This window comes from Bos javanicus, chromosome 17 (assembly GCF_032452875.1).
Source record: "Bos javanicus breed banteng chromosome 17, ARS-OSU_banteng_1.0, whole genome shotgun sequence".
Lineage (NCBI taxonomy): Eukaryota > Metazoa > Chordata > Mammalia > Artiodactyla > Bovidae > Bos > Bos javanicus.
Window position 1 is genome coordinate 37,627,999 of NC_083884.1, and position 23,650 is coordinate 37,651,648.

Sequence of the window (23,650 nt, forward strand, 5' to 3'; positions counted from 1 at the left end):
GAACCCTAGCCTATAAAGCGGAGAAGGCAATGGCACCCCACTCCAGTACTCTTGCCTGGAAAATCCCATGGACGGAGGAGCCTGGTAGGCTGCAGTCCATGAGGTCGCGAAAAGTTGGACACGACTGAGCGACTTCACTTTCACTTTTCACTTTCACACTTTGGAGAAGGAAATGGCAACCCACTCCAGTGCTCTTGCCTGGAGAATCCCAGGGATGGGGGAGCCTGGTGGGCTGCCGTCTATGGGGTCACACAGAGTCGGACACGACTGAAGCGACTTAGCAGCAGCAGCAGCCTATAACATATTTTTAAACAAGCTATTTTACATGTTGAGTATACTAATGTTCTATATGTAGGGTTATGCATAATTATTATTGTCAATTACTTTCTTATTTTACTATCCCATTTTTTATTACTTTGTAGAATTGCTTAGTTTTTTAAACTTCCAGAATATAAGTCAAGGGCTTCCTAGGTGACTCAGTTGTAAAGAATCTGCCCAAGCTGGTGGAATTGTACGTAGATGCAGCCACTGTGGAAAATAATATGAAACTTCCTAAGAAAATTAAAAATAGAATTACCATACAACCAAGGAATTCCATTTCTGAGTATTTTTCTGAAGAAAACAAAAAAAAATATGTTCACTGCAGCATTATTTACAATAGCGAAGATATGGAAGCAACCTAAGTGCCCATCAACAGATGAATGGATAAAAAGACTTTATTTATGTATACCATGGAATATTACTCATCCATAAAGATGAGTGAAACCTTGCCATTTTTGACAATGTAAATGAACCTAGAGGGTATTATGGTAACTAAAATAAATCAGAGGAAGATGAATATAGTATGATTTCACTTATATATGTAATCTAAAAAAAACCAAAACAAGTGAACAAACATAGTAAGACAGAAATTAAGTCATAGATAAAGAGAACAAAAAGGTGAGTGTCTGAGGGGAGGGGTGGGGAAATGAATGAAATAGGTGAGGGAGATTAAGAGGTGCAGGCTTCCAGTTACAAAATACATGAGTTATTGGGACAAAATGTATAGTGTGGGGGAATACAGTCAATAATAATGTAGTATCTATGTATGGGGACAGGTAGTAACCAGATTTATTGTGGTGATCATTCTGCAATATAGAGAAAGACTGCATCACTATATTGCACACTGCCACCTAACATAGTGTCACTTATACTTTAAAAACAAACAAGTAAACAAACTCATAGAAAAGAGATCAGATTTGAGGTTACCCAAGGTAGAGAATGGAGAAGGCGATGGAACCCCACTCCAGTACTCTTGCCTGGAAAGTCCCATGGACGGGGGAGCCTGGTGGGCTGCAGTTCATGGGGTTGCTAAGTTGGACAAGACTGAGTGACTTCACTTTCACTTTTCACTTTCATGCATTGGAGAAGGAAATGGCAACCCACTCTAGTGTTCTTGCCTGGAGAATCCCAGGGACGGTGGAGCCTGATGGGCTGCCGTCTACGGGGTCGCACAGAGTCGGACACGACTGAAGCGAGTTAGCAGCAGCAGCAGCAGCAGCAAGTCAGAGAATGGGGAAAGATAGAATTACCTGAATGCAACACAAACTTCTAGTTATATGATAAATAAATGCTAGGGATGTAATGGATGACATGACGAGTTTAATGAACACTGCCTCATCTTACATATGAATATTGTTAAGAGAGTAAACAATGAGAGTTCTCATCACAAGGGAAAACAATTTTGTCTATTTTGCATTTATGTGAGATGCTAGATGTTCACTAAACTTAGTGTGATGATCATTCCATGATGGAAGTTAAATTATTATGTTCTACACCTTCAGTGTACACAGTGCTGTATGTCAATTATATCTCAATAAATCTGGAAGAAAAATATATGTTGTCTGCACTTTCAACGTAGATGAAGGCAATATGAATGGGAAAGCCTAAGCTATTTACTATATGGACCATGCAGAATACAAGTTTGCTGATATGGATTCCAGGCTAAAACTTACCCTGGTTGTCACTTAATCCTATTAGTTAAATTCCACCTTTAGTAGTTTCTTTAGCTTCTGTTCCCTTCTGGTGACTTCAGGAAAGTCAAGTCTCAGACTTTGCTTTTCTGATCTATTTATTTTACATTCAATGCCTTTAATAGTTTATTCTTTTTGCCTTATTATTATCATGGTTGGATGACAACCAGGAATTAATATTTGTCCTTGCCATTCACTAGATCTTTCTCCCTCCCTGTCTTCCCCAAAAAACTGTTGAATAGGCAATTTGAAATAGAAACATAATAGAGAGAAGGAAGTGTACTGTATTAAAGAAAGTATTAAAGTTGATTCCAAAGTTAAATAGAAAATAAATTTTAAAAGGAGAATACATACACACACATGAACACACAGACAGGTACATGAATGACAGCTATTTAGATATAGATACACAGATAATGTAGATAGATACATGGTACCTATCTATATAATCTAGCTAAGATTAGGTTTATATTGCATGTCTGCTCAGTCATGTTAGAGTCTTTGTGACCCCATGGATTGTAGCCTGGAAGGCTCCTTTGTCCATGAGATTGTCCAGGCAAGAATACTGGAGTATGTTGCCATCTCCTCCTCCATGGAGTCTTCCCGACCCAGGGATTGAACCCACATCTCTGGTGTCTCCAGCATTGGCAGGCAGGTTCTTTATTTTTTGTCATTTTGATGACAGCCATTCTGGCAGATGTGATGTGATGTCTCACTGTAGTTTTAATTTGCATTTCCCTGATGATTAGTGCCTGTTTTCATAGGCCTGTTGTCCATCTGTATGTCTTTGGGAAAAATACCTATTCAGGTCCTCTGTCCATTTTTTAATTGAGTTATTTTCTTTTTAAATATTGAGATATCTATCACTTATCCTGTCTGTGATGCAATTGTCTTGCTATTCATACTGTCCTACTGTTCGCTGTGAGGTACCCTTTTCACTGGGTAGCTACTATCCAGGGTAGGCAAGGTGCAACCTTGGAGGCTGGAAGATTTGAGGAGCCATAGGATCTGCAGATAAGTTTATACTCTTCTGGCTGGCAAGGCAGCCATAACACAGCCTCTCTCCTGGCTGACAGAGCAGCCTTAGCAGCAGCCACAACAGAACCATAAAGCAGCCATAACGGAGCCATATCCTAATCTCATATAACATAATCATGGTGTCACTCCAGTGTAGCCTCAGTGCAGCAGCAGCAGCCAGGGCTTTCAAGGTGAAGCTTATACAGGTGTACTGCAGAAAGTAGCCTATGACCAAGCGAGTACCTCGTGATGCACACGCACAGTGTTACCAATGATCTCAGCTGTTACATAAACCTCGTGACATGCATGTACAGTACTATAAGTGATCTCCGCTGTTGCATCAGTTCAGTTCAGTTCAGTTCAGTCACTCAGTCATGTCCGACTTTTGCGACCCCATGAATCGCAGCACGTCAGGCCTCCCTGTCCATCACCAACTCCCGGAGTTCACTCAGACTCACGTCCATCGAGTCAGTGATGCCATCCAGCCATCTCATCCTCTGTCGTCCCCTTCTCCTCCTGCCCCCAATCCCTCCCAGCATCAGAGTCTTTTCCAATGACTCAACTCTTCGCATGAGGTGGCCAAAGTACTGGAGTTTCAGCTTTAGCATCATTCCTTCCAAAGAAATCCCAGGGCTGATCTCCTTCAGAATGGACTGCTTGGATCTCCTTGCAGTCCAAGGGACTCTCAAGAATCTTCTCCAACACCACAGTTCAAAAGCATCAATTCTGACGTTCAGCCTTCTTCACAGTCCAACTCTCACATCCATGCATGTCCACAGGAAAAACCATAGCCTTGACCAGATGAACCTTTGTTGGCAAAGTAATGTCTTTGCTTTTCAATATGTTATCTAGGTTGGTCATAACTTTCCTTCCAAGGAGTAAGCATCTTTTAATTTCATGGCTGCAGTCATCATCTGCAGTGATTTTGGAGCCCCAAAAATAAAGTCTGACACTGTTTCCACTGTTTCCCGATCTATTTCCCATGAAGTGATGGGACCAGATACCATGATTTTTGTTTTCTGAATGTTGAGTTTTAAGCCAACTTTTTCACTCTCCTCTTTCACATTCATCAAGAGGCTTTTTAGTTCCTCTTCACTTTCTGCCATAAGGGTGGTGTCATCTCCATATCTGAGGTTATTGATATTTCTGCTGGCAATCTTGATTCCAGCTTGTGCTTCTTCCAGTCCAGCGTTTCTCATGATGTGCTCTGCATATAAGTTAAATAAGCAGGGTGACAATATACAGCCTTGACGTACTCCTTTTCCTATTGGGAACCAGTCTGTTGTTCCATGTCCAGTTCTAACTGTTGCTTCCTGACCTGCATACAAATTTCTCAAGAGGCAGGTCAGGTGCTCTCTCCCCACATAATAGATACTATTTAAATGAATGGGTATAGATATGTTCCAATAAATATTTATTTATGTGAATTTGAATACCATTTGATGTTTACCTGTCACCACATAGTATTCTTCTTTTGACTTTTCTTCAACCATTAAAAAAATGCCAAAAAAATTCTTAGTTCCTAAGTCACATACCAAAATAGGCAGTGGACTGAATTTGGTCTGGGGCCATTGATCGCTAATTCTGTCTTCCAACACTGAAGAAAACATATTCCAGGAAGAACCAAATTCTGAAACAGCTGAATATGAGAGAAATGATAAGCAAGTTGAGAGCAGGCATTCACTCATATTCATGTTTTTCTTTCCAAACATAGCTTTGCATGATATCTTTCACATAGAAAGTGTCCAATAAATTATCCCCAACAAGAAGTGAAGACCAATGATTGTAAATTCTGAGGCCATTGATGAGTTTTCAAGACCTCTCTTTTCGAAGAGCCAGGATCTCTCAAATGCCAGTTTGAAGTATGAACAATTTAGAATGAAAGGTCAAGAAATGAAATTAAGGTTCTCAAAAACTTGCTCAAAATATAAAGAGAATTAGATTGGTTATTGGAACGGAAAGCAGATGAATTCAATTAATGTTTGCTTAAATTACTAAGGCATGTGCGTGTTCCAATGCACCTGGAGGTATAACTACAGTTATAGATTAAACGTGTGCTTCCCAGGTGGTGCTACCTGCCTGCCGATGCAGGAGACATAAGAGACAGGAGTTTGATCCCTGAATTGGGAAGATCCTGTGAAGGAGGGCATGGCAACCTACTCCAGTATTCTTGCCTGGAAAATCCCACAGACAGAGGAGACTACCAGCCTACAGTCCAAAGGGTCACAAAGAGTTGGACATGACTAAAGTGACTTAGCACATTGATTAAATGTAGGCAGATTGTTTCTGCATGCAAAGGATAGTGGACAAACCGTAATTAGAGAGAGGATGGGAGGAAAGAATAATGCCAGAATCCTGTTGAGCTGGATGAAAGGGAAACAGAGGTGCTTGTAACAAATCCATTCATCCTCACTATGAATGGCACAGGAGTGACTATGAAGAAAAGGAGGAAAGATACAAGACTGGAGATTTAAGAGCAAAGTATTTGTAATAGGTAATCAATACAATAAATGAAAAGGACTGAGTCCTATAGAAGATGAATATATATATATATATTCAAACTATATTTTGAATATTCAAAATATATTCAACTATTCAAACTATAAGTTTGGTTTAGCAGATCAGGAAGCATCAACATTACTTTAATTGCTAAGTTAAAATTTCCATTATCACTAATGGTATATTCCTTTAAAATTTTGGAAGAAGATAATTCATACACAGGAAATATATAATGAAATATGTAAGTGACCTACAAGGAAATAGATAAGTATTAATTATGAGCTAGAATTGTCTTTTTTTATTGGCTCATTCTCATTAGCTCTAAATTCATATTAACCCTTTTACTCTCAATGACAGTATATGTTTCTATAAAGATGATTGAATGATACTCTTTAATATAATTACTGACAGTTTTCCTCATCAGTACCTATTATCTTAATCTTCTTTTGCATCTCTGGTATTTTTTAGCTTTTCTTTTATCCCACTGAGTGCCTAATGCATGTGAAATATATTCCCCTACTATTCCTATCCTCAGAAATAAGTATTCATCTATGTAATCTGGAAAAAGAGGACTGTTACTGTAAAAAGGGACCTAATAGACTATAATCAGAAATAATGGCATAAAGCACAGCAAAGAAAATTTAGGGTGACTGTCAGGAAAGTTTTAATGGCTTTGTAAAAATGATTGTGAGTCTGGTCAGGGACATCTTCTAGTGACAGCATACAAAGTAGGAGATAATTCCCAGCAGAGCAGTTTATTTTCCTGTTGAATAGTTTTGTAGCAAAGAGGTGGAAATTGCTCCTGGTTCAGCAGTTGTTCGGCTGACAGTTTCGTGTCAGGTCACTCATGCTTTCTGTTATTTTGGCAGGTTTCATTGTGAGATTTTACATAACAGCAAAGAATTTGTAAACAACTTCCCTATATTCAGAAACTTTCATCAACCTTAGGTCCCACTTTTCCCCATCTTTTCAGGTTTCTCAAGTACATATTTTATATAGTGTTTGGTTCTCATGAAATAGGTCCTTGTCAAAGATGTTCAAGATTCTTCTAAAGAAAAATGTTTGGTGTAGAAAATAATGTTTCATTGAAAATTGATGAATGAAGGTAAAATCCTGTACTGTGTTCTGCACATGTGCTGAGAACAGATTTCTGCCTTTTGGCTTGTGCTGCCTGCCGATGGGTGCCATGGACACTCACTGCTGATGGTAATCTTAATATTATTGTGGTGCATTCTATAAAATGGTGTTCATTCCAACCCTCCATAACTACCAGAAACATACATTGGATATTTAGTTTTCTTTTTTGTTTGTCTGTTTATGTCCTGGAAGCCTGGAACAACTGCACTGTTCAGGAAACACTACTGTTATATGTCCCTGGTGTTTTAGTGAACTTGGTACTTCTGGACTGGATTTTAAAAATGAGTGGGCCCTCCAGGTTCTTCAGAATTAGATCTAAGGGTGGAGAACAAAACCAGCAGAGCAAATACTGAGCTTCTCATTCCAAAGTGCTCTGGTTTTTACATTACTTTCCAAATTTTATGCAAGAAAAGAGAAGCATCTTCTGCGGTTGTGCTGCCTGAGAATTACTGTGGCATTCATTTTAGTTACTAAATGCCAGATATGGTTTATCTACTGTCAGTATTTTCTTTTCATTGAAAGAAATGTTTAGGTGGTGTTGATAATGAACATTTTATTGATTTTGTTTCATGATTATTAAATACAAATGGTGGATGGGCTCTCTGATGAAAAATAATTGTTTTTGTTCAAATTAGAGAAGAAAGAGAGTATTTTAATTGAGCTTTGGAGTTACTACCTAGAGTATACAAATCAATGTTAGACATGGTACTCAGAGATCAGGCCTAAATCATAAAAAAGTGCCACACTAGAATCAGTGTTTATCATTATATTATCATTAAATAAATATATGCTTATACATATATTTTGTGTGGAGCTCTCTTACTAGTGGTTTTTCTAACTATAAATAAACTGAGAGAATTACAAACCCAATGTGTGTGTGTTTCACTCAGTCATGTCCGACTCTTTGTGACCACACTGTCTATAGCCTGCCAGACTCCTCTCTCCGTGGAATTCTCCAGGCAAGAGTACTAGAGTGGATAGCCATTCACTTCTCTGGGGGATCTTTCTGGCCCAGGAATTGAACCTGGGTGTGCCACATTGCAGGAAGATTCTTTATCACCTGAGCCACCAGAAAAGCAAACCAGTGAATAAAAGGAAAACCTGGAGCAAAAATAAAGACCTAAATGACATTATTCTACTTTCAATATCTGCAGATGCAAATCAGAAGGACATAAGTATACCTTCAACATTTATTTAATTTTGAAGGATGAAATAGAAGATCTAGCACAAACAATATAATATTCAGCCAGAAGGCAGTTCTAGGGTAATGCAGCAAAAAAAAAAAAAAAAAAAAAAGTTCAGATGAAAGAATTTTGTAAAATTTGACCTTGATACCAAATCAAAAATAAAATAAACATTATGAAAAAAAATCTTTATCATATATTCCAAGTTCCTGATTCTCCATAAATTCGGATTCTTCTTTTTCAGTGGGTTTGGTAGCTTTTGAAAGGACTATGAATGTACCTTGGGTTTGGAGAGGCTCTAGATGTACTTAGTGTGGTTTCTGATGTCTGATACAGAAGTTTGAGACCGGGGGATTTGGGAGGAAACATTGGACTTATTATGTATTTAAGCAGTTACTGAGTTATGAACAGGTAGGGATGGATGAAAGGACTATAGCAATATTCATATATTACTATAAATGAGCAATTAAAACTTGAGAAAATATATTCTAAAGAATTATTCACACTAGTTTCTATACACATTTAATGAACTTAACTATGTACTGCATACTGTTTTGTTTAACTCTATATATTTGATATAAATATATAGCATATAAATATATATTACCATATGTATTTATACATATACAAATATATATAACTTTCTACGACAAAAGTAGTAAAGTGTCCATCATTAATGTTACTCGTGATATGTCCATGTCCATGTTATAATTGAAGATATTCATTTAATTTTATATTTTCTAAATTTTAGGATGAAGTCTGTCCCAAAGCTGAAGGTGATGAAATCCAGAGGTGTGTGTGGGCCTCAGCTGTCAATGTCAAGGACAAGTTCATCTATGTCACACAGCCAACTTTGGATAGAGTCCTTGTTGTTGACGTGCAGTCTCAAAAAGTTGTTCAGGTATGAATGACTACTCTTTTTTGAAAGTGAAAGTAGTTTTAAAGAAAATTTAATTTAATGTAATAGTCATTACGAGGTAACCTGTCAGTTGATTGTCATTGATAACTTGTTTCATTACTTGAATAAATAGAAAATACATGAGTTTTCTGCAAACTCTCTTCTCACTCTACTACTTGACCCTAAGCAATTAAACAAGCAACTGAAAGAGCTTTTATTTTCAACAATTAGATTCCAAGAATACTTTATAATCCCAACATGACCATTTACACAGAAATCATCCTCAGAGTTGCTTTTTATGTACAGAGCAAAGAGAGTCCTTCCTGGTCCATGGACAATTAAGGTATCCTAGTTACAATGGCACCCCACTCCAGTACTCTTGCCTGGAAAATCCCCTGGGCGGAGGAGCCTGGTAGGCTGCAGTCCGTGGGGTCATGAAGAGTTGGACATAACTGACCAAATTCACTTTCACTTTTCACTTTCATGCATTGGAGAAGGAAATGGCAACCCACTCCAGTGTTCTTGCCTGGAGAATCCCAGGGACGGGGGAGTCTGGTGGGCTGCCATCTATGGGGTCACACAGAGTCAGACACGACTGAAGCGACTTAGCAGCATCAGCAGTTACCATCACAGAAACAGTATTATAGCTTTATCATTTGATTCATAACAAAGGCTGAACAATAATAGATTTAATGGATAATAATAATTTAGTAGGTTTTACCACAGTAGTAAAACAAATATGCATAGGTCTATGACAGAGAAAAAAATTTCCAATCTTGCCATGTAATTTTTCCATGTTGTCATGATTATGGTTACGGAGACTATTCTGGTTTGACTCATCAACTATTTTATCTCCTGCTCTTTCCAAAACTATCCGACTTGGACCATCTACTGGACTTCCGTCATACAACAAGCAAGGGAAAGGATAGGATTTGCCTCCTGGCAGCCTGGCTTCAGCCTCCAAGCCTTTGACTGTTAGGATCTATGGCTTCTCAGCTCAGGGGAAACAAACTTAAAATAGCATCCTGAGATATGTATCAATATAATCTGTTAAATCAGAATAATAACTGTACACATTTTGTGTGTGTGCTCAGTTGTGTTTGACTCTTTGCGACCCCATGGACTGTAGCCAGCTAGACTCCTCTGACCATGGGATTTCCCGGGCAAGAATATTTAAGTAAGCTGCCATTTCCTACTTCAGAGAATCTTCTCAACCCAGGAATTGCACCCACATCTCTGGCGTCTCCTGCAGTGGCAGGCAGATTACTACTGCAGCACCTTGAAAGTGTACATATCCCATAACATTATATTAAGGATTATATCAATCAATGCATAAAAGCATTTAAGCATTTATAACGGGGCCTGGTATAGGCACTGTATACTGGTTTACTATCAAAATTCTGACAGACCCTGAAACCTAACCATTTCTTACTTTTATAATTTTTTTTTGCTTCAATATTGGTTTGAAGTAGCTGTTAGTACCTCTAATATTGATTCCTGACTATAACAAAAAATATTCTAAGAAGTTCAAAATCACGCTTCTCACTATAATAGCTTTTAACAACTTCATATGAATTCATCCAATCATCTATCCATTTTGGTATGCATTTGTTAATTGTCTTTTGTAAGATGTACTTGGTATCACAGATAAACAGATAAAAGGTGTCTGTTTGAAAGCTCTGGTGTCTACAGAGTTATAAAATTGTTTTTCAGTTTCAAATATGAGAATGAACAGTAGGGTCATGAAAGGATGAATAACTGTCTTTTAGAAAATTCTAAGGCCTCCAGGGTTACGTACTTCTTGTGTTCACCCTATCTAATGGGTGTCTATCTAATGGTCAGTGTCTACTGGGAGAACATATTTTTCTGTATATTTTACATCCTATGTGTCTGTCTTTGAGACTGCTTGATTTTTGACCGGGTATATTTTACTTTGATTTCAGCGGCAACATAGGCCAGTGAATTACAGGCATTAGTCAAGGATTATCAACAGTCTTTAGCTGGTAGGTTAAAATTAGATGTTCTTTCAGGAATAATCAGGCTGGTCTTTAAATTCAGTGTTCAAACCAGAAACCTACACCAAGTGAATATGTATTACCTACTAGATATTTGAAAGCGAGAAAAGTTAACATCATTTATTATTCATATAACTTCTATCTTCAGACAATGATGTAAATTTTAAAATTAATAGAAAATATCAATAATGAAAATTCAGGCAATGGTAAAAAAAATCACATAAATGATATCATTTTCAAAGTGACTATAATGGCTATAAAATACCAGGAGAATGAAAAAGACATACAAGGATAAAATCTTAAAATATAATGTAATTATTATTGTGGGTATTTTTCGGACAAGAATCTAAAACTTACACTTTTATAAGTTAGAAAATTCAGATTCAGTCTAAATGGATTCTCCAGTGATTTTGGTATTAAAATATTAATAATTATGCTTTATTACTCTTTCTAGTCATTACCTATCTAAAGGTAATCATTATGCAGATTTCTGTTACCACAAGTCAGTATTGCCTGATTTTTATTATTACAGAGATGGAAATTTATACAATATTCGTTGTCTGTGTCTGACTACATTGGCTGCACAAGATAATTGTGAGGTCATTTCATTTACCTGGAGCAAGTATTATTCTTTCATTTTTGCTGCAGAGAAATCAATTACAGTTGATTCTCATTGTTTGCTGATTCTGTATTTAAAACTCACCTACTCTCTTGAATTTATTTAGAACCACAAAACCAGTACTTATGGTATTTTGCAGTCATTCAGGGACTTGTGCAGAGTGGTGAGAAATATGTGACCAGATGGACATACATGTTTCCAGCTCAGGTTGGACAAGGAGACACTTGGTACATATATATAATGGAATATTTCTCAGCCACAAAAAAGTAAAACATTGGGTCATTTGTGTAGATATAAATGGACTTAGAGACTGTCATACAGAGTGAAGTAAGTCAGAAAAAGAAAAAAAAAGTCATATATTAATAAATATATGTGGAAAGCAGAAAAGTCATACAGATAATCTTATTTGCAAATCAGAAATAAAGACACAGACATAAAGAAAAAAATATATGGACACCAAGGGGGAAAAGAGGTGTAAGATGAATTGGGAAATTGGGATTAATATATATATACACACTGATACTATGTATAAAATAGGGAATGAATGAGAACCTACTGTATGGTACAGGAAACTCTACTCAGTGCTCTGTGGTGACATAAACGGGAGGGGAATTGAGAAAAACAGGAGATATATGTATGTTTATAGTTTATACACTTTGTTGTATAGTGGAAACTAGCTGGGCATTGTAAAGCAGCTATGTGGTGGTTTAGTCGCTAAGTCGTGTCCTACCCTTGTGACCCCATGGATTGTAACCTGCCAGCTTCTTCTGTCCGTGGGATTTTCCAGGCAAGAATACTGGAGTATTCCCTTCTCTGGGGGAAAAGTAAAGCAGCTATACTCTAATAAAAATTAATTAAATATATATTTTTATTAGAGTATAGCTGCTTTATATATTATACATATATATATATATATATATATATATATATCAGACTCTATTTATACACTAACATAGAAAGGATGAATTCTAGAAGGAGAAAACAGAAAGAAACAGGAAAATCTGATAATATACCAAATAGAAAGAAATGGGTAAAGTTGATAATATACCATATATTATTATATATCATAATATACATATACCTTATTTTATTATTTATTGTACAATTTATTTAAAAATACTCTAAATTCTCAGATTTAGAAAGGGCAATGAAACTTAAATAGAGAAAAATCAATACCTAAATATATTGACATGAAACAATTAAACATAAAATCAAAGTAAGATCTAAAAATGGTAGATGAATTACTATGAGAATAGTAGCAATTTTTCTCAATAGCTATAATGAACACCAAAAGAAAGTGAAAAAATATTATTAAAGGATGAAGTGGAAATAAAATATACTCTGATATTATATGGTCAGTAGAAAAATTTCATCAACAAAATAAAGTTATATAAAGTTAAAACTATTCATTGTAAGAATAAGGAAAATAAACTAAGCTATTAAATATGATATATAGTGAGCAAGTAAATTGGTAAACATAGGATCTATTAAAATATTAACTGTCAGTAATAATGGTATTCCCTGAATTTAAGGTCAACATTTTTAAGAGTGAAAACACAGGACTAAAATAGCAAAAAAAAAAAAGGTGTTTAAATAGTGTACAAAAACATGTAAGTGGGGGGAAGGGTTGATATTATTTATATTAAGATTTCTTGTATTATGTAAGACTGGAAATAATTACTAATTAGTATGCATATGTTAAATATGTGTTTAATATTTCAAGAAAGTATGTGTTAAATATTGTATCTGTCTATGAAAAAATAAAAATAAATGCACAACCTACTCATAAATATAATAGGAAAAGAAGAAATAAGGAAGAGAAAATATAAAACTGAAAAATTAAGCCAAAATTTTAAACAAAATTATAGAAAACAAATGAGGGGGGCAATGATTCCAAAAAATAAAACAAAAGATATATAGACATTACTGTATATAAAATAGATAATTAACAAGAACCTGGTATATAACACAGAGAAGTCTGCTTAATACGCTGTAATGACCTATAGGGGAATAGAATCTAAATTAGAATGGAATTCACCTTCTAAAGAGGTTCACAGACTGAAATTATAAATTGTTGAAAACAGGAGAATTTAAACAAACTCAAAGATAGAAAATTTGAATTTGTTTAAAAGATATATTATATAATATAATCTATCATATATATATATATAAACAGTTATATATATATATAACTGAGTTACTGTGCTGTATAGCAGAAACTAACACAACATTGTAAATCAACTATACTCAAACAAAAATTAATTAAAAGCAAAAACAAAAAAAATTATAGAATAAAATCAAATATGTATATAATTATAATAACAGAGGATGGAATAAAATAACTAGCTTATAATAAAAAATAATAAACTGAATAATGAATATCTAATAATATGTATATTAAAATAGATACACTTCCAAAATGAAAAAAAAGAGTCCCAGGTGATGCAGGCATAAACTAACAGCAAAACATAAAAGCTGATGTAACAATATTAACATCAGGTTTCAAAAAGGGACTATAAGGCACAAAGTGTTTAGTTAAAGCAAGTTACTTAATGAGTTAAAAAGTTGACTAAAAAATTAAAAATAGGAAAACATATATGATTGCTTACAATTTTGTAAAGTGATTAGTACCATATTACTAGAAAAAATTGACATATGATCAAAGTGAGAAATATTTGATAAATCAACAGACAAAAGTAATATTATATGCAAATTGAACATAATGACTATTCTTAAACTAACAGATATATTATTAACTTTTGCATACAAGTAATTAAATATGCCTTATTACTAAATATTTCACTTTCTATGCATTTTCACTATCATTTCATATCACCATTCAGGCTGATACAATTTAAATAAATAAAAAACAGACAAAAATACAGCAAACTGCATTATTTATAAATAAAAGAAATTTATTTCTCAAGTTTCTAAGTGTGGAAATTCCAAGATCAAGGTGCAAGCATGATAGTGATCTGGTGAGGGCCCTATTCCTCATTCAGAGCTGGTTCAAAGCCCTGGCATGCTGCAGTCCATGGGGTTGTAAACAGTTGAACATGACTTAGTGGCTTAGTGGCTGAACAACAGGCAACATTCTTTTACAAAAGATGCAGAGCCAGCATGACTAACCACAGTGAAAGGAACAGATGTAATATGGAGTCTGATTTTTTTTCCTATTAAAAATTCCTTCCTGGGAAGAGGAAGTGTAAAACAGTAGCTACAATGATTTGGGATATTCTGAACAGATCTATTCTATAGAAAGGTGAAGGTGGATAAGAAAGCTGTGGTACATATACACAATAGAGTATTACTCAGCCATTAAAAAGAATACATTTGAACCAGTTCTAATGAGGTTGATGAAACTGGAGCCTATTATACAGAGTGAAGTAAGCCAGAAAGAAAAACACCAATATAGTATATTAACGCATATATATGGAATTTAGAAAGATGGTAATGACAACCCTGTATGCAAGACAGCAAAAGAGACACAGATGTATAGAATAGTCTTTTGGACTCTGTGGGGGGGTATGATTTGGGAGAATGGCATTAAAACATGCATAATATCATATAAGAAATGAATTGCCAGTCCAGGTTCAATGCAGGATACAGGAAGCTTAGGGCTGGTGCACTGGGATGACCCAGAGGGATGGTACGGGGAGGGAGATGGGAGGGGGGTTCAGGATGGGGAACACATGTACACCCGTGGTGGATGCATGTTGATGTATGGCAAAACCAATACAATATTGTAAAGTAAAAAAAAAAATAATAATAATAATAAAAAAAGAAAGGTGAAGTCGCTCAGTCATGTCTGACTTTTGTGACCCTGTGGGCTGTAGCCTACCAGGCTTCTCCGTCCATGGGATTCTCCAGGCAAGAATACTGGAGTGGGTTACCATTTCCTTCTCCAGGGGATCTTCCCGACCCAGGGATCGAACCTGGGTCTCCAGCATTGGAGGCAGACGCTTTAACCTCTGAGCCACCAGGAAAGCCCGTAGAAAGGTAGAGGCTACCTTAATACAGGGAATGAAGATTTCCATACTGAGTATGTTCAATCTATCCTTATTTCTGATAAGACACTACTTTTTGAGGCATATTGTTGACTAAAATATCAACCTAAAATTTTAGATATATATCCCATAAATTATCTTTTAAACAAATTCAAATTTTCTATCTTTGAGTTTGTTTAAATTCTCTGTTTTCAACAATTTATAATTTCAGTCTGTGAACCTCTTTAGAAGGTGAATTCCATAAGTCTTCTGACTGCTTGGTGAAATAACACATCCTTATATTTGTTTAACATGACCTTAGAGTATGTGAATTTTAGTCCTCAAAAGAACATGTTTAAAGATGAATTAGGAATATCCTAATGACTCTACTTTTATACTGGAAAATATATCATCTCTTAGAATTCTGAACTCTCTCAAGGCTTTTCTTAATTTAATAAATGACATGTAAATAATAGATTTAATAGACATAGACATTGAAATGTCTGTTTATAAATTAATAATCCAAGTAATTCAAGTTTTAAAACCAGTCAAAGAAATAGTATTTCTAGTTACTTCAAAAACTGAAAGTGAATAGCTTTATTGGTGATTTAAATCTTTATTTACATCCAGGAGCAGAGTGCGTTCAACTGCAAGTAGTGAAGTTAATCTCGTAAAAAGTAAAGCACCTTTGTCAATTTGACCTCTTTTGTCTCCTAATGAAGTTATCCTTCCTGATTCTGTGCTGTATTTCTGTTGATTTCTTTTGTTCTAACCTGAGTATACTATACAGTGGCAACTAAGAATAATAATTATAATCAAGTTTTAGTTAATCCCCTCCCAAACATGATAGAAACTACTATAGAATTTTTTATAGAATGCACAGAGTGATGTGAGAGTGAAGTCCAAATCAAATTGTCTTACTTTCAAAAAGGAAAGTAAGAAAAATAACACTACACTTATTTAACTTTAATATTTCAAGTTTTGTTTTTCAGTTCTAGTGTTTGATACTGACTTTCTCTAAGAAATCATAATTTCTGAGTTTTTCTTTATTTCTTTTGTATTTAACCTTGTAAATTGGTAATTAAATATGTAATCTTAGGAAGAACTGTTTAAAAAGCTTGAACAATATTGCTACATTTTATTGTTAAAATGACAAACATTTTCTTGACAACATGTTTTTAGAAACTTCATGATAAATTCTTACCGTGGAGGTATGTTAATTTTCAGTGTTTACATTAATATCATTTCTACCTGCAGCTTAAAAATGAAAGCTCACAAATTCTTAAAGGAATCTATAAACTTGGTATTGCTTTAAACTTCAAATGTTTATTGCTTCTCTCATTAATAATTTTTGTAAGAATGGCATGCAGGTGTTTTCTTGCATAAAAGATTAACTAGTAAACTGACCTCATTTTGTGTTCTGTGGAACAAAATCAGGTTCTGCTTGGATGCAGATGTGGCTTATTGTAACACCTCGGGTATTCTTAAGTGTCATCAGCAGTCTCCTCTAGCTGTTAGCACATTATCCTGAGAATCTACATCATTAGTTTAAATTAAGTTCACTTAATTAGCCAGCTGGTACTCTCCTTGTCAGACTGATAAACAAGCTGTGCTTCACTGTTCCTACATGTCAAGGCTAAACTCCAAGTTCTGTGTATCTTTGTTGCTATTCTCAGAACTTCACTCTGACTAAACATGCCATCTTTATAGAAGTTGATACAACTGGAGCATAACCAATAGAGCATCAGTTTTAAATTATCTGTAATTGGTGCACCCCTTCAAGAAGTACTGATAAATGTGTATCTCACTAGGTATGTTGGAAGTATGAGGGAGTTAAAGTTTGTAGATATGCAAAGAGAAAACCTTCATACTTTGAGTAAATTGTATCCTATTCGATGTTTGAAACAATGTTTTAAAATATTAAAGAAAAATATTGCCAATATGTTTATAAAACTACAAGTAAAGCTGTTTGTTATTGCGTTGTGTAGTATATTCTACACATTTTTTTTACAAAGGAATAGGATAAGAAGTTACTTCAAGCATCCAGCATCGTGCATCCAACCTGGACTTGCGACTCGTTTCATACATGATACTGGATGCTTGAGGCTGGTGCACTGGGACGACCCAGAGAGAGGGTATGGGGAGGGAGGAGGGAGGAGGGTTCAGGATGGAGAACACAGGTATACCTGTGGCGGATTCATTTTGATATTTGGCAAAACTAATACAATATTTTAAAGTTTAAAAATAAAATAAAATTTAAAAAAAAAGAAAGAAAGTAAAGTTGAAAATACATTTATTCACTCTACAAAGAAGGACTGGTTTAGAAGACCCTGTGTACTTTTATGTATTTTAATATTTTGTTCATTTTTGTTTTACAATAAATAATTAATGACTAAAAAAAAAGTTACTTCATCGTGATAATATAACAATCTGAAAAGGTGCTTACATGGGAAATTATGAAATATGGATTTTAGGATCTGTATATGTAGATAGCTACTATTAATTAATTACAATAATGATTTTAAAGATGTTTCTGAATATGTCTAATAAGTCAATAAATCTTTGAAAGAAGGATTTTGGTGGCTTAATTATCTGAATGTCAGCAAGACAAGCAAAGGCTGCTGTATACACAAAAGAATGGTGTTTGTGGGATGAGAGAGAAATTTCCAACATATAGTGTTAGAAAATTTTATTTAAACGAAGTCCCACAGAACCATTCAACAGATTGAAAGTGATCCCCTTTGTTCTATAATGATGGTGGGGGTTGAATCACGTGCTGCACATACACGTGCTTAGAAATCTCATTTCTAAGCTTCTAAAGGCAAAGTTTGATAACAGTTATTCTAGCAAAATAATGTTGATCGGCAAATGCAAACTATAATAAGTAATCCTTGAACATTCTATGTGCATAAGTTAATCTTGAAGTGAAAGATAAGCATATGTGTAATCCTTTTTCCCAATCTTATATTTCTGAACATTATATTCTGAATTTTATTTTTTATGAGATATGCTTGGTGGCTGCAGAAACAAACAAAAAACATATATATATATCAATGGTCTCCAAATGGAGTATATACAACAAAAAAGCACTGAGAGATGAATAGATGGGAAAGGAATCCCAGGACATTTTTTATATTATTTAAACTAAAAAAAGAATCATATTATTTTTAAAAAATATTTAATAAATGGAATAATATTGGAGACCTCCATTCATCTGTATTTTGGATGGTGGGTATGAGGGTACTTGGCAGGAAAATGGGAGTTTTACAGTTGGAAAGAGTGGACATTGGTTGTTGTTTTAGTCACTAGGTCATGTCTGACTCTATTTGCAACTCCTTGCAGTTGCAAGGCTCCTTGGAGCCCTCCAGGGTCCTCTGTCCATGGGAATTCCACAGTAAGACTACTGGACTGGGTTGCCATTTCCTTCTCTAGGGGATCTTCCCACCCAGATATAACTCATGTCTCTTGCATTGGCAGGCAGATTCTTTACCACTAAGCCACCTGGATGATGAGCATGAGAGCATTTGAGAGGAAAGTGAGAGTTTTATAGTTTGGAGGGATGGACATTGGTACAATGAGTTTATTTGGTTTATTTTTATCTATACAAATGAGATAGCATAGTGCACACATCAACAGACAGACTGTCATGAAGTTTAAAAAATTTGCATTTGTAATATATTTAGAGAAAAGCTTTGTTCATAACAAATCTTGTTAAGCATATATATTATAAAACAATAAAAATGATTAAATTATTATGCTATTGGGCATGATGTTCAATTTTGCCAATTACTTTTCCCAGTGAAGTAGATGTTGTTGTTCAGTTGCTCAGTCATGTCCAACTCTTTGTGACCCTATGGACTGCAGCACACCAGGCTTCCCTGTCCTTCACCATCTCCTGGAGCTTGCTCAAACTCATGTCCATTGTGTTGATGATTCCATTTTCTCATCTCATCCTCTGTTGTCTGCTTCTCCTCCTGCCTTCAGTCTTTCTCAGCATCAGGTTCTTTTCTAATGAGTTGGCTCTTTGCATTAGGTGGCCAAAGTATTGAAGCTTCACCTTCAGCAATAGTCCTTCCAATGAATATTCAGGACTGATTTCCTTTACGATTGACTGGTTGGATCTCCTTGCAGACTAAGGGACTCTCAAGAGTCTTCTCCAACACCACAGTTCAAAAGAATCAATTCTTCAGTACTCAACCTACTTTATGGTCCAACTCTCACATCCATACATAACTACTGGAAAAAACATAGCTTTGACTATATGAACATTGGTTGGCAAATTAATGTCTCTGCTTTTTAATATGCTGCCTATGTTTGTCATAGCTTTTATTCCAAGGACCAAGCATCTTTTATTTTCATGGCTGCAGTCACCATCTGCAGTGAATCTGGAGTCCAAGAATATAAAATCTGTCATTGTTTCCATTGTTTCCCCATCTATTTGCCGTGAAGTGATGGGACCAGATGCCATGATCTTCATTTTTTGAATGTTGAGTTTTAAGCAAGCTTTTTACTCTCCTCTTTCACTTTTACCGAGTCTCTTTTGTTCCTTTTTGCTTTCTGCCATAAGGGTGGTATAATCTGCATGTCTGAGATTATTGATATTTCTTCCGACAATCTTGATTCCAGCTTGTGCTTCATCCAGCTGGCATTTTGCATGATATACCCTGCATATTACTTAAATAAGCAGGGTGACACTATGCATCCTTGATGTACTTCTTTATCAATTTTGAACCAGTCCATTGTTCCATGTCCTCTTCTAACTGTTGCTTCTTGACCCACATACAGGATTCTCAGGAGGCAGGTAAGGTGGTATATGAAGACCCACAAGACCTTCTAGAACTGACACAGAAAAAAAAAAAAAAAAAAAGCCCTTTTCATCATAGGGGACTGGAATTCCAAAGTAGGAAGTCAAGAGATACCTGGAGTAACAGGCTAGTTCGGCCATTGAGTACAAAATGAAACAGGGCAGAGGCAAAAAGAGTTTTGACAAGAGAATGCGCTGGTCAAAGCAAACACCCCCTTTCAACAACACAGGAGCTGACTCTACACATGGACATCACCAGGTGGTCGACACCAAAATCAGTTGATTATATTCTTTGCAGCCGAAGATGGAGTCACTCTATGCAGTCAGTAAAAACAAGACTGGGAGCTGACTGCGGCTCAGATCATAAACTCCTTATTACCAAATTCATACTTAAATTGAAGAATATAGAGAAAACCACTAGGCCATTCAGGTATGACCTAAATCAAATCCCTTACTATTATACAGTGGAAGTGACAAGTAGATTCAAGGGATTAGATCTGATAGAGTGCCTGAAAAACTATGGGGGGAGGTTCCTAACATTATACAGGAGGAGGTGCTTAAAACTATCCCCAAGAAAAAGAAATGCAAAAAGGCAAAATGGTTGTCTGAGGAGGCCTTACAAATAGCTGTGAAAAGAAGAGACATGAAAGGCAAATGAGAAAAGGAAAGATATACTCATCTGAATGTAGATTTCCAAAAAAGCAAGGAGAGATATGAAAGACTTCCTAAGTGATCAATGCAAAGAAATATAGGAAAACAATAGAATGGGAAAGGCTAGAGATCTCTTTAACAAAATTAGAGACACCAAGGGAACATTTCATGAAGAGATGGGGACAATATAGGACAGAAACAGTACGGACCTAACAGAAGCAGAGAATATTAAGAAGAGGTGGCAAGAATGCACAGAAGAACTATACAAAACAGATCTCAATGATCCAGATAACCATGATGGTGTGATCACTCAGCTAGAGCCAGACATTCTGGATCATGAAGTCAAATGGGGCTTAGGAAGCATCACTATGAACAAAGCTAGTGGAGGTGATAGAATTTCAGCTGAACTATTTTTAAATCCTAAAAGATGATGCTGTGAAGATGCAGCCCTCAATATGCCAGCATATATGGAAAACTCAGTAGTGGGCACAGAACTGGTAAAGGTCAGAGGTCAGCTTTCATCCCAATCCCAGAGAAAGGCAATGCCAAAGAATGTTCAACTACTGCCCAATTGCACTCATCACATATGCTAGGAAAATAATGCTCAAAATTCTCCAAGCTAGGCTCAAAAGTATGTGAACTGAGAAATTCCAGATATTCAAGCTGGAATAAAAAGTCAGAGGAATCAGAGATCAAATTGCCAGCACCAATTGGATCATAGAAAAATCAAAGGTATTCCAGAAAAACATCTGCTTCATTGACTATGCTAAAGCCTTTGTGTTGATCACAAGAGATTGTGGAAAATTCTTCAAGAGATGGCAATACCAGACCACCTTACCTGCCTATTGCAAAGTAGATATAATGGTACATTAATTATATATTGAGTACTACTATTTACAAGGTATTATTCTAAGTGCAAGAGGTGATATCACATAGCTAAACAAACCGAAAAGGCCTGCCTTCCTGGAGCCTAGACCCCAGTGGATGGAGACAGACAAAAGAAGATTATATGTAAATTCTACAATATGGGAAGTGGTCAGTGTTATTGGAAAAGATAAAGCAGCAGAACAAGGCAGGTGGGATTGGGAAAGTTAAGGACAGAGGGCAGGGTGGCCATGGATGGCCTCACCTACAAGGTGAGTTCTCAACCAAGGTGTACAGGAAGCAGACGCTTGGTTCTCTGGGAAAGACTGGTTCTGGGGGAAAAGTCCTCCAAATGGGAGTAGTGTGACTGACTGACATGTTGGATGAACAGCAAAGTGGCCGGAGCATCTCGATCAGAGACCTGGGCAGGAATGAGGGGCAGTGTGGGAAGTGAGGGGTCTGAGAAAGAAGACCGGGAGTGACAAGTCATTATAAGGACATCTGGCTTTTACTCTGGGGGAAATGAGGTGACTTCACAGTATTTTGGCCAAACTGGTGCCATGATCCATCTAATAATCACCAAAAACGAACAAACAAAAAGCAGCAGCAAAAAACCGAGGTCACTCCGATAAATCTATTCAGATTGTGACAAGTAGAAAATTAAAAGGTGGAAATCCTGAGGTGAGGTTGGAGATGGTAGAGGCTCCCTGTGCGGTCAGAGCAGGGCAGGAGCTGCAAAGGTTCAGTCTTTGGAAGGCAGATGCAGCCAGATCCTGGTGACAGGAAGTAGGGGAGAATGACACTCAAGGATAATAGAATCTGTAGAATTTTCTTTAAAACTGTGAAAAAACGAACTGCTTTACAACACAAAGGCTTACAGGCTTAATTGTGGCAAGAATTTTTAAGTGTCAAATATAGAGCTGTTCTTTTACAAAAGCTAATGGTCTACACTGACTGATGGTTTAAGTAATTTCCAAACAAGACTAGCAAATAATTTATAAAATCCAACACCTGTAATTTATCCTTTCAAAGGTTGGCCATATAAGTAGGAAAATATCAGTTTTTTGACTGAAAATTGGGTTATCATAAGATTATCCTGAATACAGTTGTTTGGAAATATTTTTGTCATGGTTGTATGATTTCATTGCTGAAAACCATGTCAACGTTTCCTCTGTAAAATGGGTTATATCTGCACATTTGAAAATTGTAAATAGATTTTTCCTAGGAGTTAAACACCTTCCAAATATAGTAGTCAGAATTATTTTTCATTTTTATCTGAATGTCTTTTTTAGTTCTGGTGAGCTTTTATAACCAAAAAGCAAAATAATCTGAATTTAATACCAAACCTGTGAAATGCTGCAAACAAAAATTGTTCACACATTTTGGAGGGCATTGAATAAACATCTTTCAAATTCTGAAGTTGCTTTGAAAATTTATATTTTCTTCCTTCAGAAACATTTATCTTATTTGAAGGAGATTAATCGTGAACAACTTCTGACACCTCCTAGAACATATTCTCATAAGTTAACTTTTAAAAATAGTCTCTGCTTGCCATTTATAAAAGAAAATGTTCATAGTTTAAGGCTCAGTGAAAGCATCACCTCCTATTCTCCCTCATCCTGTTCTTACATCTTCCTTTGATCTTCCACAGCAATTGCCCGTATTTTTATTAACTAGATATGCATCTAGTTATTTTAAGTTCTTCTACCCTATCACCTATAACTCTTCCAGGACTAAGACTGTGATTATTAATTATTAAATTATTAAAGAATTATCAAATTCTTTATTTGCTAAATAAAGGCATTACATCTCTAAAACACTGTGATGCTGCCATGTACTTTAATACAGTTAGTTTAATACAGTTAGTTTTTTCTAATAGTAGTAGCAGTGGTATTTTTATAATGTTTAACACTCACCAGACTTACGTGGGCACTTTATACTTACCACCTTACCTGATATTTACA

General features: G+C 35.7%; 1 protein-coding gene and 1 non-coding gene across 2 annotated transcripts in view; one reads left to right on the plus strand and one right to left on the minus strand.

Annotated features, from left to right (window-relative positions):
- The window catches only part of FSTL5 (follistatin like 5), a 928,941-nt gene that overhangs the window by 835,464 nt on the left and 69,827 nt on the right, over positions 1–23,650 (plus strand). Inside the window, exon 13 of the mRNA XM_061384275.1 lies at positions 8,601–8,750. Within this exon, the coding sequence (XP_061240259.1) occupies positions 8,601–8,750 (150 nt within the window). The remainder of the gene's footprint in view (positions 1–8,600; positions 8,751–23,650) is intronic.
- Positions 15,295–15,367, minus strand: TRNAW-CCA (transfer RNA tryptophan (anticodon CCA)). The gene has a single exon. It is a non-coding gene; the product is annotated as a tRNA-Trp (tRNA).